Below are 15,086 nucleotides of genomic sequence, written 5' to 3' on the forward strand. Positions count from 1 at the left end.
TGGAACTGTACTTCACAGGCTCCTGTGTTAATCCTCCTTACGAGTATATTCAACTTTGATCTTAATGTTCAAAGCACAGATCTCATGACAAATCTACACTCTCATTAATTGAAAAATAATACACACTCGTGCGTGTCTTCGTCTGGATTAAAGTAGCAATATAGGAAGTAAGCGCAACGTCAAGTGGACTTACAAATGGGTAGGATAAGAGTCGAGGGATCCATAGCGACCATGAACCTTAGCGCTGAATGGACTCTCAGATGGAGGAGTTCCCAGTAAACCTGACCTCGATCCCAAGTCAAGTCCAGTATTGAAGAGTCCCTTTAGCAAAGTAAGTCCTAAGACTCTGAATACGAGAGGGTCCTGACGTCAAGCGAATCAGTGGACCAAGCGATCCTTGGCGCCAAGAGAACCCAAAGCGAAATGGTAATAGAGAAGAAGCACTGGAGTGTTTCAAACGAGAGGAGTCTAAGTGAATACAGTTCAAAGAACGGTACCGAAAACATTCAGCCCGACCTTTTGCCTAGGTTCACCCTTTCAGCGTAAAGACTTTGTGAAGATCTCTATATGACACTTGCACCCTTGAACGTACTATCGTTGAGAACGGATCGATCATTGCTCGAAATTCGCTAGATAGAATATCCTGAAGAGTTTTTCGCGACTGTAACGTGCTTCTCGCGAACAAACTCTTCTCGCTGGTCTGCGGAAGTCGAAGGAACCCGTAACCCAGCTAACTTGCAAATGCCTTCTCAACGGAAACCATCTCCTCGACAGCTATATGGTGTGTCTTATCTCTTTCAGCGATTGACTGCACCGTGACTGCCTAGCAAACGAAGCCTGCACTATCTTCCTCCGTGTGCTTGGTGCTCTTCAGGTGAGAGAAGAGATCGATGAAAGTGATCGTTTACCGGAGAGCTCGATCGACGTGGAGCTTTTTCGGTGACGTTGCGCGAGCGACCCGGAAGCTTCCGGCTTCCCACCCTGAATGCTATGCTGCCTCGCATACAGAATCCCCTTTCTGCCACCCTCGGTCCATACACACGAGAGATCGACCAGAAGGATTCGTGTATACGTGGAAAAGCGAACCGCAACTGCGAAGCTCGCCTCGTTACCCCTCTGTTTGCCTCGGTCTCTACCGGTGATAACGAGATAAAGCCGTTCCAGTCTGCATTGCCGACCAGCAAGGCGTTTTTGCGTGGCCATTTCGAAAATCCATCGACCGTTCTTTCTTTCTGTTGACGTTAACCGGCGAAGATCGTATGACGTTCACCGATTTTTTCACGGTATAATCGAACCGAATGAAATGGAAGTCGCGAGAGAACGGATTTTGGGAAATACAATACGATTGAGTAACTTTCGATGTATCTATTACGTGCTTTCATTTTTCCATTTCTCTGATTTTTCTTTTTATCCTTGTTCGAAAGCAGGAAATACCGATGCCATTTTTTGAAGGTTTCTCTTTGTAGGTCGTAAAATAGTCACTATATTTCTAGGTAATCTGGATATTTAAAACCTGAAGTATATGCTGCATTGTGTTGAAGCTGAATGATATTGACAGAATAGTGAAAATTTTTCCTGATTTCATTTAAGGAATTTGCATGGAATGAAATTATAATTATATTTTTAGACGATTAGCTAAATTTCGAAATATGAAATATACAATCTTTGTTGCGAATTTGTATAAAAACTGAGTACCTTGAGTGTACGTGTGTTGCGACTTTTATTGGAATATCATGCAGAATTGTGCAGAAGGCACTCTCACATCTGGCAAGCCCTGTTGCGCGGGACTAGGAGTCACAGGAGATTACAGAAGCGTGAAAGCACGAATAGTCAGCAATGCGTACAGCTATCTACCGACTTCTGCATTGCGGCTTTTTAATCGCAGAGTTTCTGCGCGGTATACTACTCAGAATTAAACTGAATTCCCCGAAGCTTTAACATCTCTAATCAGTATCATCTTTCTCACTTCATGGGGTAAGCTTTATCCTACGGTTCCGAGAAAATAACAATTAAGAAACACCGTTTTGAACATAAACGGAAGGCTCTAGTGATCGGGAGAATCTACGAAAACCCCCAAACTTTACTGTATAAAATTTGTACATCCTCTTTTTACATAATAATATTTCTGTTCCATATTTTTCTTGCTACGAAAATTGTCTTCATAATTATATCTTCTATAATTCTTACTTTTCCCATTTTACTTTACTTCTCGTATGTGTTCACTGTTCTACGGTACTACGAGGATTACGCTGCAACAAAATTGACGCATAATATATCAAAGAGGAAGGAACCTTGTTGACAACCGCAACCTGTTTATCCCCGAGCAATCATCTGAATCAAAATACACGTAACAGACAATTTATGCCCTCTAGATTCAACAATCAAAGTAAGAACCCGCAAAAAGCATTCGGCTATCCATCACGAGGGCAAACTTGCTCCACGACGATAATTCGTCTCCTAATGAAAACCGTCTCCTCGTTGAGAACTGGATAAAGGCCGCGCGCGCAGTGAGTAAAGCTCTGTGGCGCTAGTATCGCGTGGATAAAACTCACCGCCGACAATTTTTATTCCGGCCGACACGCTGGTAACTGGCTCTCCCTCGCTCCGTCCTCTCGACGTATGATGAAACAAAGAAGAATCTCTCTCAGGAAACGGTATAAGTTTCTACTTGCAGCAAATGTGATTATATCGATCGTCATTGTGCGAGCACAAAAAGCCGCGCTCGGATAAATGGACGAGAACGAACGCGAGCGAAAAACGCGTCCACGGATTCGAGTCGAGCAGAAATGTAACCGAGCGTGCGCTCTAGGATCGGTTGAAAAAATATATTATATACCTGAGAGTCTTTTTCTTTTTCCCGCCTCTCTCCTTCCTCTTGGCTGGCATTTTGTTCTCCATCCTTTTCTCCTTTCCTCTCCCACGTCGCTTCCCACTCCTTTTTGTCTTTCGTCGGACGAGTGTAAATATTAAAATGCAAGGACGCTCGGTTTAAACCGAGAGCGAAAGAGAAAACGAGATTTCGCGAAGCTTAATGGATCTTCGCTCTTTGCGGAAACATTTGCATTTCTTGATGGTATTTCGCGTTCATATCCCGCGTTCCTACACGGTTCTAGTTATGAAATATAGCGGGTTGCGGTAAATCATGTTTATCTGAATCCCTTCTTTTTCTTCTCGACCACCGATGTTTTTATTTGTTTCTTCCCATTCGTTTGCATTGTTTTTTCATTCGGCTTACACGACGTTGCAAAATAATTTCCAGTTTCGAGAAATTTCACTTTCACATTCGTAAACCGATTGACATAGACTTTATTACACCATATGGAGTATTTTCTCTACGGTATACGAAATGGATCCGTCCCAGTAGCAGTGCTACTGTTGTAAAATATCATTGAATAATCAATAACCGAATCAACCTTGTAATTTCGACACTAATCTTTCTCCTCGCATTATATCGCCTTCGAGACGAGAATTATAATTCGCAAGAATTGTGTGGAGGACAAAATTTGACCGTCATTTTGAGGTTAAGTTTTAATTGCAAAAATGAAGGCTTATAATATGGCTCGTAAGATGCAAATTATCACTTACTCTAATAAACGAAGCACACGAAGCATAATTCTCAGGTTTTAAAGAAACTTCTTAGTCAAATAAAGAATCAATATCATATTCTATCTTTGTCGCAGGCGCTCGATTCCTTTATATTTAATTTATATTTAGAGATAAAAAGGCGTCTCATGCGAGAGTCAAGTTTCCGAGAATATCGTAATCCATAAGATCGATTAAAATAGCGTGATCGAATACTTATCCGAGCGCCCATGATCTCCTAATGCTGTTCACTATTACCACCGATGGCTAAATAAAGGATAATATCGGGAACCAATAGCTTCGACTCGTAGTTGTTGGCCGAATAACCGTTCGATTGTACCTTCGCTTTGTTTCCTATCGGGGAACCGGGACCAACTTCCCGTTCGTTTCTATTTACGAACGCGATAATCCAACGTGCACTCGAAACCAGGAAACTTCTCACCGTTGCAAACGCGAACTCATAGTCGAGCTTCCTCCGATATTTAACCTCATTGTCGCAGCGAAGGCACGCTAGATTGCGTTCATCGTTTATTTCCGATGAGAGACTGCGATGTTGACATATACAGGTCCCGCCAAGCATCACTCAACGACGACGATACGCGACAATACCGTTCATATGTATTTACACACTTGTAACCTCTTCGACACGGTGCTTGTCCGCCACGTAATGTCACTTCCACTAGTACGTGCTTTATAATAAAGTATTTCTAATGATTTATAGCGAACAATTCGTCATGATGTATTTAAACTCGGAGATACCACGAGAGATGAAGGACAATTTATAACAACGAGCGTAAACGGTCGACTGAAGACGCTCGTATGTCCTTTCGTATGCTCTCGGCTATTTCCGACTATTTTCGGCATTCGGCCATAGCGATGCGTTCGGCGATTATCGGTTAAACTCGGCACTCGGACTGAAGAAGTGAATAATGCGAGCAAATCTTTACAAGAACTATTTTCTTTAATTATAACGAATCTTTAACATTTTGCTGACTTAAATATATTATTTTGCAGAGAGTGAAATCTCGAATGAAAAATCTGCGTTGTTTATTCTCATTTTATTCGTACACGTGAAAATATATCACGTTCGGCCGTACATGTGTGTTATGAAATAATATATATATTGAGTTATACTGCATCTGTGTAGTGGTGAATAAAATGATACGTTGTTAAATAAAGTATAAATTAATATACGAGGCAACAAATATAGAGGTAAAAATTGAAACGATATTTCACGGAACTCGTTACGTAATTTTTCCTTCTGTATTTTAGAGTGCTGTTTGTGCTCACATCAAGAAAATAAAATGGAAACAATTTTGTAAATCGCTACGCTCAGTTCGTACATTTACATTAATCCATCGTTCTGATTCTTAGTGTCTTGTGTGCTTAGTATATTAATTATTTTCCACGAAAAAAGTATCAATACTATAAATCGGTGAAATTCTTCATTTCACTATTAAAAGCTGCTGCGGAAGCCACTCGTGAATCTACTCCCAACGTAGAACAGGAACAGTCACTTCGGTGTTAAAATATTTTATTATCCTCTTGCACGTGCTATAAATCAGATATAGTAAGCAAGTGCAGCGATGAATAACTTTGCCTACCACAATATTTTAAACAAATAACTTTTTACACATTTTTATTCATGTTATTCACAGTAAACCCTGCCATTCCAGGCTGACATATAACTGCAACCCTTTTTCACCAATTTCGCCATAGCGAAATAGTTATCAATCATGCATAAGGATCTCTTAACTGCAACTTTCAGGCTATACCTATATTTCCACGGTCCTTTCCCGGAGGATTCACAGTCACGCGTTGCAAACGCTGAATTTTTAATATCATTTTTTTTTTAATCGATGCTTTCCTTTAAAAATCAATACCATCCACTATCATTGAAAATGAATCCGATTCACGCGACTATTCTTGCAATGATCCTATTTCAGATGGAAAACATGGTCGGAGAAATTTATCGGCAACTCGAGTTCAAACCATTCTATGCTCAGTCATCGCGAAAAAGTCAATTGAACGAACGAATGCTATTCGAAACGAGTTTAGAATAATTTGTTTCACACGCGGAAGGATCGATTTTGCTAAATCGCGTGTTATCGGGCCACAGTTTCGCAGATAATTTCGTTTCACTTGTTAGAGATTTGCGGAAGGTGTCCATCGCGTTCAAAACCGTAATCGTGCAGGCACGAGCGCGCATGCGCAGACGCGAGTTACACATGGCGGAGTTGATGACCGATTCGGCGAGGAACGTTCGGAAACTTCGTAGAAATTTCGGTTGGGGAGCGAAAAGGTACGGGTCAACCGCCTTTCGCTGGGAATTTTCCGGATCGTCGGTAACGTTTTCATTCCTACGAAGCTTGGAATTCTGAAAGGCAAAATATATCCTATGCGCCATCAAAGTTCCCTGGACAGTAAATAGATGGAAGGGTGGGGATAAGAAGAAAAAGACACTAAATGAAACGTACGCGCGTGTATGTGGATACCTACTGCACGCGAAGAAGCTGAATTGTTCGGAACCTTTGACCCGTGCATTACCGTAGGCAGAGCACCGAATGAGAGTAATCGGCACCAGGCCTTGTGACAAACGGAAGGAGTAATTATAAGCATATGCTGTGCTATTTTTCTGACTGCTGGTATTCTCTGGACTCGCGTTTCAGTTGCCGTGTCAATAAGCTTGCGCTTTGTAAAACGTAGGAGTCATCAACTGCCCAGTTCCTAGATGAATTTCAAACTCTACACCGTGTCCAATTTCTGCGTATATTAAAGTCTGATATTTTTTATTTTCAGCATCATCGTTATCTTGTGCAGAAAGAAATATTTACCTATCAAGTCATAATCAAATTTTAGGACAACCTTACCTTACCGAATGCTTAAAAAGGCATTCGTGCATTACAGCAGTGATTATCGAGAAAGAAACCGATATTATTAAAAACGAAAGAGATGCGTATGTGTTTAGACAACACGTTGTATGTCCTAGCATAACATCTCGCATAACCTCTCTAAACTATATCTAAGTGAATTCAACTTAGAGCAAATCTGTCTCACAACCCCGTCACTCGAGACAGAGGCAGACATCTCGCCCAAAATTCTACTAAAGCAACCCTCTTGAAGCAGCTTAGTATCCAAGCGTATCAAAATAAACCGTTGAATGCGGAAACGTCATAGAAAATCGTTCTCTCTAACCATTAACATAAACCAGACCTGTGTACGACAAAACAAACGTTCCCTTACTCTCGAGTTTCACTCGTCAATATCTAAACGGTAACCAAATCGACACCCCTGGAGAATGATCACGGTGAATAGTTCAGAGCCATCCTACAATTCGCCTGAAACTGAATAACTCCAAAAATAAAATCAAAATCGATATCTATTCTAAATATAAGATATTAAACGTCAATTAAGCATTTTCAATTTGGCACCAAAATTGTACAAAATTTATGAAGAACTAAAAGTTAGATTGAAAAATAGGATTTTCAATATTCGGTACAAATGTCAAAGCAAGAATTAACTTTTAGATGCATTAGGCAATGTCGAGTCAGGGTCGGATTCTAAGATCTGAGTAAGTGACAGCTCTATAGGCATTAAGCGTCAAAAGAGAACAGGAAAAGGGATGAAACAAACGAAACCTCTTCCCTCCGCCATTACTCCTGTATCACAACGACATCTAGCCGCAAACTCGCGCAATTGCCTCATAAGACACCGCGACTCTCCACCCATGTATGTAGGTACGCGCGACATCTGCACCGGACAAATTCTCGAACGGCTGAGTGTATGTATATCGATTCACCGGTCCCGAACGGCGAACGGAAAATTGCGGATGCGTGTCCGGCATAGTCTGGCCAGCAGCGCCGTATGGCCGTGCGATAGTCTGCGCTGTGGCGGTGGTATGGCCACGGGATGGGTGACAAGGACCTCGACCACGAGATGCTGGTGGACACACCGGCGCGTTACACTGTATCCCCTAAACGCGAGCAGACCGCCGCGCTTTCCGCCTAGCGCCGATTTGATGCATGGATACCAGTTTGCCACACTCCGCGCGCAGTACTGCATATTGGCTGGTATTGGGCGATCCATCATACCGCAAGACACCGGCACATCGCTCATTCGCCTTAACGCTCCAGATGCTGTTGCCAACTTCGACGCGGAGAGACGCTCGGCTCGTACGTTCCGCCGCCAGGTGGAGGGGTTGACGTTTAGACGGCCGGGAGTGGGGGCTCGAGTGGGATGGGACGAGAAGCGAGCTTTCGTGTTTCGCGCGTTGCCGGAAGTGGAACGCATCCATAATTCCCGAGGCCCTAAGACGAGAAGACTACCGACGCCGACAGTGACGTTCCTTCGTCTCGAGATTAGGGGATATTAACGGTCGGATGGGGCGTCAATCCAATCATTCACGGGCCAAATTGATTAGTCCTTAAGGTTCTACTGTGACGCGTACGGAACAACGAAGTTTCGAAACAAAGACTAGCACGTCGTTACTTCTGTATGTATTAGGAGAGGATACCTAACACGAAGTCAGGTATTTCGAACGCAATTTACTCTAGACTTGTTTCCTTTTTTACCATGTTTTTGTGCAGTAAGATTCGAGTATTGGAATGACATAAATTTTGCAGCCCCCGACACGACTCAACATGACCTTGAATGTTGGGTACAGGCCCAACTCGAATCCGAAGTATTAGGTATGCCCTTGGTACATATATCGGACAAGACCCGAAACTTTTCAGAAGTCCAACCTGTTTTCGATTCTACCATCAGGTGCCCGAGACATTCAGGTCCAGAGTCCATATCGGATTTCAGGTTAGGTCAAGTCAGGTAGAGCAATTATTCTACGTTACGACTGTGTTCAAACATTTCTGTTAGGTCCGACATTTTTACATATCACATGTAACTTACATATTTGGTCTAGTAATTTATAGATTAAGGCTGTATGAGACAGAAAATATAATATTTATGGCAATTCTGATGGGCAATGGTCGTTGTTACAAATTTGCAGGAATTACATATTTCCATTTCTTTTTAGACAGGAAGTTGGCACAAAATTGTGTCATCTTCAACCCACATCCTCTCATAAATATCCAACGTGCAATTCCCATGAACTGCAATCACAGCTGAAGCTGAACACTCTCCACTCGTACCTTCAGATAAAGCCTCCATTTTTCATTCCTGTCAGATATGTGGTGAACGTCACATCGTCCAGAACACACGTCAGTGGCCGCTACAGGTTCCTTTTAATTAAAATTAGAGACAATCTCGTATCTAATGAATCAAGCAACCTGGCCAGTCGCCCCTAATCATCGTTACCGTAAATTGGACCCAAGGATCAAAGTACAGGTGAAAATGCTTTCAACGAAGCTTACATGAACTGCAATCACAGCTGAAGCTGAACACTCTCCACTCGTACCTTCAGATAAAGCCTCCATTTTTCATTCCTGTCAGATATGTGGTGAACGTCACATCGTCCAGAACACACGTCAGTGGCCGCTACAGGTTCCTTTTAATTAAAATTAGAGACAATCTCGTATCTAATGAATCAAGCAACCTGGCCAGTCGCCCCTAATCATCGTTACCGTAAATTGGACCCAAGGATCAAAGTACAGGTGAAAATGCTTTCAACGAAGCTTACTCTACGACTCGTTCGAGATGCAGGAGATGGAGATGCACTTTTAGTGCATCGAGTCTCGGCGAATGCCGCGCAAGAACGATCAACCCCGCGCGATCTCGGCGAGCGACAAAAATGGAACGTGTAATTATTCCATTCGCGATAAGCCAACGGAACGACGTAGCTCGTGGCGGTTTATTTTGAGTTCTCAGCTTTAATTGTGTACCACGCGCAGTGTCTACTAATTGTGGAAACGGCGCACAGCAAATTCGTTTTAATAATACCGCCGCTGATTGCCATGCTGCTCGCAAGCCACTTGTGGAGATTTTAATCGACCTCGCGTTTCCGATCTCGCGATTATTTTTTCCTTTCAGTCCCTTTCATTGCTGCTTCCCTTCTTGCCTAACAACTTAATACCACCGAGTCGCTTTCGACCAGCAAGTTAGGCTTTCGCGAGCAGTGACGTAACATTGAGAGAGGATTGGTGATTATCACAGTAAGAAGAATGGCGCCACCGCATGAGATCCAGTATTCCTATGAAATATCGAAGACGAGGGAGCTCGAACCAGGTTTCACGGCAGTATAGAGATTTCCGTATTCAGGGCGGCTTTAATTATAATTAGTGGTTCGAAAAGTGCGTTGAGTCTGTAAACTCGTTAATGCGAACGAGCGAGAAGCACATTTAACGATATTCGCAACATCCTGTGTTCACGAAGACGTGTAAATTCCCAGTTAGACCGAGTCAACAGTTGGAAAACCCGTCAAGAGCAGCTTTACGAAAACATCGGCAGTCACTCACGAGGGTATTCGAATAGTTTCAGATCCAAATCTCTGACGGGTGAAAGAACTTGTGGAATAATAGCGCGTGGAAATTGATGTACAATTATTGTGAACGTGTGAGTGAAATTATTATGTATAGAAGTATTAAAACGCGTGTAAATAAGGGACACAGTCTGATTAAACTGGCACAGAAGAAATTCACGTGACCAAATACCATTGTAACTCGAATGGTTCGTGTTTAATATTCTACGTCTTTGTTCTCTAACGTTACTCAAACTTTTTCTCAGTATTTCGCTATAAATGCGATATTATCCCGGGAACACGAGTCCAACCTGCCCATTACATTTATCGAAAATGAAGCCTTTCGAATACATACGTTGAGACTGAAATCGCATCGAGCTTACTTAACATGATCTAACCTAAATGTTCGAAGAAAAGAAATGGCAAGGGGAATATGTATTAGTAGCACTTGGACTCACCGGAACGTTAACGTCGTCAGCGGTCTGTAGCTCTTATGGCTGTTGATGTCGTGCATAGGCGTGCCCCAGAAGTCGTCCTTGAGAACACTGGTCCACGGAGTTTGGGCTAGCACGTCCTTGTTTCTCACCACCGCGGGTATATCGTCGTGCACGAAATCACCACCTAACGCGTTTAAGTAACAACCAACGGCGACCAAAGCGATCGTCGCGTAAATACACCATCCGGGCGACTCGTTTTCATCCGGGTCGCTGCAACCGCTGCGACCTGCCCTCTTGCTGCTCTGGCAGCAGCAACCGTTGTTTCGTCGTCTCATGTTTCACCAACGCGAACTACACTGGCGCACGAAAGAGGCTAAACGTTCTGCCGCGATCGTTGAAAATGATCACTCTCATGGAGCCTGACTAGCTCTCATACGCCGCTATCTGCTGCACTGGTAGATCCTCGTGGAGCAGGGCCACCGTTCACCGTCGCACAACTCGAACTCTGATCGCATTTCAAACACCGAGACGACGACGCAGACGACGACAGGGGCGACATCGGCATTCGTTTTCCTCCCACTCTCGCTCGTTTATCGCCGCAGGGTCGAGGAGACGTGAAATTCGAAGCTTCTTCCTCGTAATTAAACGAGCAAAGCGTTCCCTTTAAACCACCCGGCGAGCGATCGCGTTGCGTTTAATCGGGACAGATAGACAGAGACAGGGCAACAGGAGGTCTTATTTTTCCAACGAGCGAGATCCAACCGGGAATCGGTGGCGATGCTACCTGCACTCTTCCACTTACTTCAACTAGGCTACTTTGAGCATTCGTTGGCCTTACGGTGAGCTTGATAAATGACTGCAGGGGTTCATTATTTACCGAGCCGGCACGTCCAATGTGTCCGCTCTAAAGAGAAACGGGTTTCGCGCGAGCTGATTGCTCTTCCACGGATAACAGTTCTCGCGTGGTGCTCCCTCTGGTCGAGATTGTCCTCACGGGAGGTTGGTCTGCCACCTCTTTCTCTTTCACCCAACCCCTGGCTTCTTCGTAACGCCGTAACTGCTCGTTATGGTCACGGAGTATCGAGTCACCGGTCACGGGTGAACCACGCGTCGTACGACCTACCCCAACGAGTCAGTGGTGACTGGGCGAAAGAAGCGACCGATATATGAGTCTAGCTCGCAGCGTCGCGATACGCGACTGTCAGTGAGACCAAAGAAATCGAAACGAACTCGCGTGCATCAGCCCCGTGGATCTTGAGCCCGTGTGAAGAGCACGACTCCCAGGAACCTCTTCCACCTACGTCTTCCCACCTAGGAGTTTTTGCGCTGATTCTCTCGCGAGTGTCAGCACTCGAAATCCTTCTTACGCTGTCACCAACACACTGTCGAGTTCCATTCTGTCTCACTAGTTTTTCAAGCACTTCATGGCACCTCCAGGTTACATGTGTTTCTACGTACAGGTTGGACCATTGTTGAAGGAGAGGAAAGACACTTCACAAGTGAGAAAAGACAAGGTTCTTTCGTCGCACGTAATCGAGGGTTTCTCTATGTCCTATAGTCCTTCGAGTCTGATCACGGTAGGACACCAGGCAAAGACTTCGAAGCTCAAACCCCGTGTGTCTGCGAACTACACGCGATCCTTCTTCGCCGGACTCTTCTTGTTTAATTCCAGCCACATCCGGTCTCACGATCAGCCGACGATCCTGTCCCCTTTCCGCCGGGACAAGAGGTAACAGACAGATACACACACTCGCGCGCTGAAGAGAAAGACAGCGGCTGTATGACCCAGATACACGCCATCGTGGCCGGGGCACTTCTATTGCCGCGACTTTCCTATGCATATAGATCTATACAAGTGGTCGTATCTGGCCGGAGGCGCGCAGCCTTCGAATTCCCCGCAAAGCCACCCCTTCTTCCTCTCCTCTTCCTTTTTACCCTTCACGCCTCTCGATTCCTCCTCCTATCTCCCCCGCGACATTTCGCCTTGGACCGTCGAATCTCTGTCTACACCCCTCCTTGTACTCCGATCCGATTTCCGCAAATGCACCTGCAGGTCGGAACAGATCCTTTCCTGTTAACACCACTCGAGCTTCACGCTTTCTCTCTTCGAGCAATCTCTACGATGTCTGAATGGCAGCTGACGAGCATCGTGACCGTTTACCTTTCGTCCGCCACTTTGCCTCGTGTAACGACCCTCTACGGACTATTTACACGCCCCTGAGACAACCGCGTTGTAGGGCTACAACAGGTTGACGCACCGTTCACGAACCGAGTACCACTCGAAGAACCGTATGGCTTGGCCCGGTGAGACCAAGCGCGATCCCTGGTACCAGGTGGATAACTCGGTCCTTGCGGGAGGAATGTGGGCGAAGGAGGATCCGGAGTCGGCGTCTGTGGACGGAATTTCGCGCGACGGTACCTCACGAGGGGAACCACCGAACGGCCAACGCACTCCGCGTTATCACCGGTCGAAGCTGCAGAGGAACCGATCGGACGTCGCGAGCGCGCGGCCACTCGTCGTTATCGAATTCGAGCGGGTCGTCGCGACGACGATAAGCGCAAGACTAAAGGACGACGGCATCCGCCCGGTTATATACCCGGCGCACTCTGACCCGCAAAGCCGCGCCCGCGCATCAGCTACCCCAGGGCTTTTCCCTCCTGCCTTCTTCGCTGTCTCTCTCACCCTTTTCTCGGCCACCTTTCGTTGCCCTCGTCGCGCGTTCGCTTTCTGCGAGCCTCGTGTTTGTTTACCTGCATCTTTTCCCGAAATCTCACTTTGAAATCGAGTCTCTCCGCTCGCATGCAGCTGAGAGCTCTGGCTATTCCGTTGCGAACAGTCGCACTCCTCAGTTCACCTCGGTGTCACTCTCGTTTCGTTCGATGTCAAAATTGTCAAGGAATTTTTAACCATGACAGTGTGACGTTGATTTAGTTAAAATAGGGAATATTTTTCTGTGCTTCCGACCTCAAGGTACGAGCAACCTCAAGATGTTGCCTGATTCACGGGTCTTATTTTGAGTAACGATGAAGGCTAAGATTTTTTGATAGAATTAAGTCAATAATAATAGTATTTGTCTACGTCGAAGGTGAGATTAAGGGATTACCTGATGTGAAGGTTGAAATGTTCCGCATCTTGGAGATGATACCTTGACTAAGTGTTGAAACTGAAGCAAAGTTTTGTGCCTGTTGAAAATAATACATAGTGTTCCCCTCTTTGAAGCACTCTCGTGTCTAGAGAAAAAGAAAGAATTTTTCTGATGAAGATAACTACCCTAATGGGTATTCCTAGTAGGAGTTGTTTGATATAGTATTATATCAAATATAAAGTTTCTCGAGGAAGAATTGTATCAGTGATATAATGAAGCTATTAGTGGAACCTTTGTACCTGGGAATGAAGAAGAAAAAGATGCAGATGAATATCATATCTGACACGCTAATCACCTTGACTAATTGTAAGTAGTTTAAGCTTCACATAAGAGGAAGCAGTAAGAATGTCATGATGGAAATTTATCACGGATTCACTTTTCTTTCCCTCCGTATTCACTTAAATCTGTCCCTGTAATTCCTCTTTCAAATATAAAGAAACGAATGTTGCTTAATACCTTCACGGAGACTATTTTAACGACCACTTTACTTAGGAATTTAAAATTAATATACATATCTTTGCACCTCGTTTCTCTTTCTACTTTATTCCGTTCTCCGAATTAACGAATAAATAGCGATTTTCTATTCTTACTGTTGCACCAGGGTTATCCTTGAATTTCAGAGAAGTAAATATTATTTCGACTCCTTTATTCTCAGTTCACCTATTTAATCGTGTCTTCCAAGTATAGTACTACGTATGCATATTACATCGCGTCTTTTGCTTAGAAATGTGCTACACGTATTTCCTTTAATTACATTTCTCAAACCTTTATGTCAGGTTTCGTTTGTGTTTCCATGCTCCTTCAAATTTCGTTCCTCAACGTTTAGAGTCCAATAATAAACTCGCCAAATGCCTCAATTCGAAACCAAGAATTAACCAAGGGAACAGAATTCTCCGCTTAAATAACAAGATCTCGACGACAATCCAAACGTATATCACAATTTATCCCTTAAACCGTTTATATTCTAATCTACCCTATACATATTCTAAACCTTCCTCGAACGCCTTCGAACATTAACAAAGAAACGAGGCGAAGAATTCACGCAACTGTTAATATCAGGAGTAAAATCAGTCACTTGGCAAGGAAGAAGGGTGATAGTATGTAATCGTTATTCGTTATAGCCATCCTAAACCTGCATCCCGGATTACGGGCGATCGAACTTAAGAGCGAAGCGGTGGCACCCAAACCAGAGATCGTTATGAGGATACGAGCTCGTTATGAAGATGACGAGGTTAAAAGCTCGCGAGATGTCATCGCGAAGTGCTACAATAGAGACACTTTTCCATCCAGCATTCATTTCCACGACAGTCCTTGCTCATCGACCGCGGATTTGTTCCGGGAAGCCACTTGAACGCTGCTGGAGTACGTTTGAAAGTCGAATTGCGATTACGATGAAGATTGGTCGGGACCATGGTCGTTACCGTGATCGACGCCGTAAAAACGATACTCCTTTGCGCGAATATAAAGATGAAACGTTGAAACGAAGATGAAGGAAAGACTCGTGAAGCAAAT

At 44.3% G+C, this 15,086-nt stretch overlaps 1 protein-coding gene across 1 annotated transcript in view; it reads right to left on the reverse strand.

Moving 5' to 3' along the window:
- LOC108547175 (transmembrane and TPR repeat-containing protein 1) overlaps window positions 1-10,763 on the reverse strand; it is a 310,690-nt gene extending 299,927 nt beyond the window's left edge. Inside the window, exon 1 of the mRNA XM_017899583.1 lies at window positions 10,450-10,763. Coding sequence (XP_017755072.1) covers window positions 10,450-10,763 — 314 coding nt within the window. The remainder of the gene's footprint in view (window positions 1-10,449) is intronic.
- Between the last annotated feature and the right edge of the window lie 4,323 nt (window positions 10,764-15,086).

This window comes from Eufriesea mexicana, unplaced genomic scaffold, assembly GCF_001483705.2.
Source record: "Eufriesea mexicana isolate 0111107269 unplaced genomic scaffold, ASM148370v2 scaffold474474840, whole genome shotgun sequence".
Lineage (NCBI taxonomy): Eukaryota > Metazoa > Arthropoda > Insecta > Hymenoptera > Apidae > Eufriesea > Eufriesea mexicana.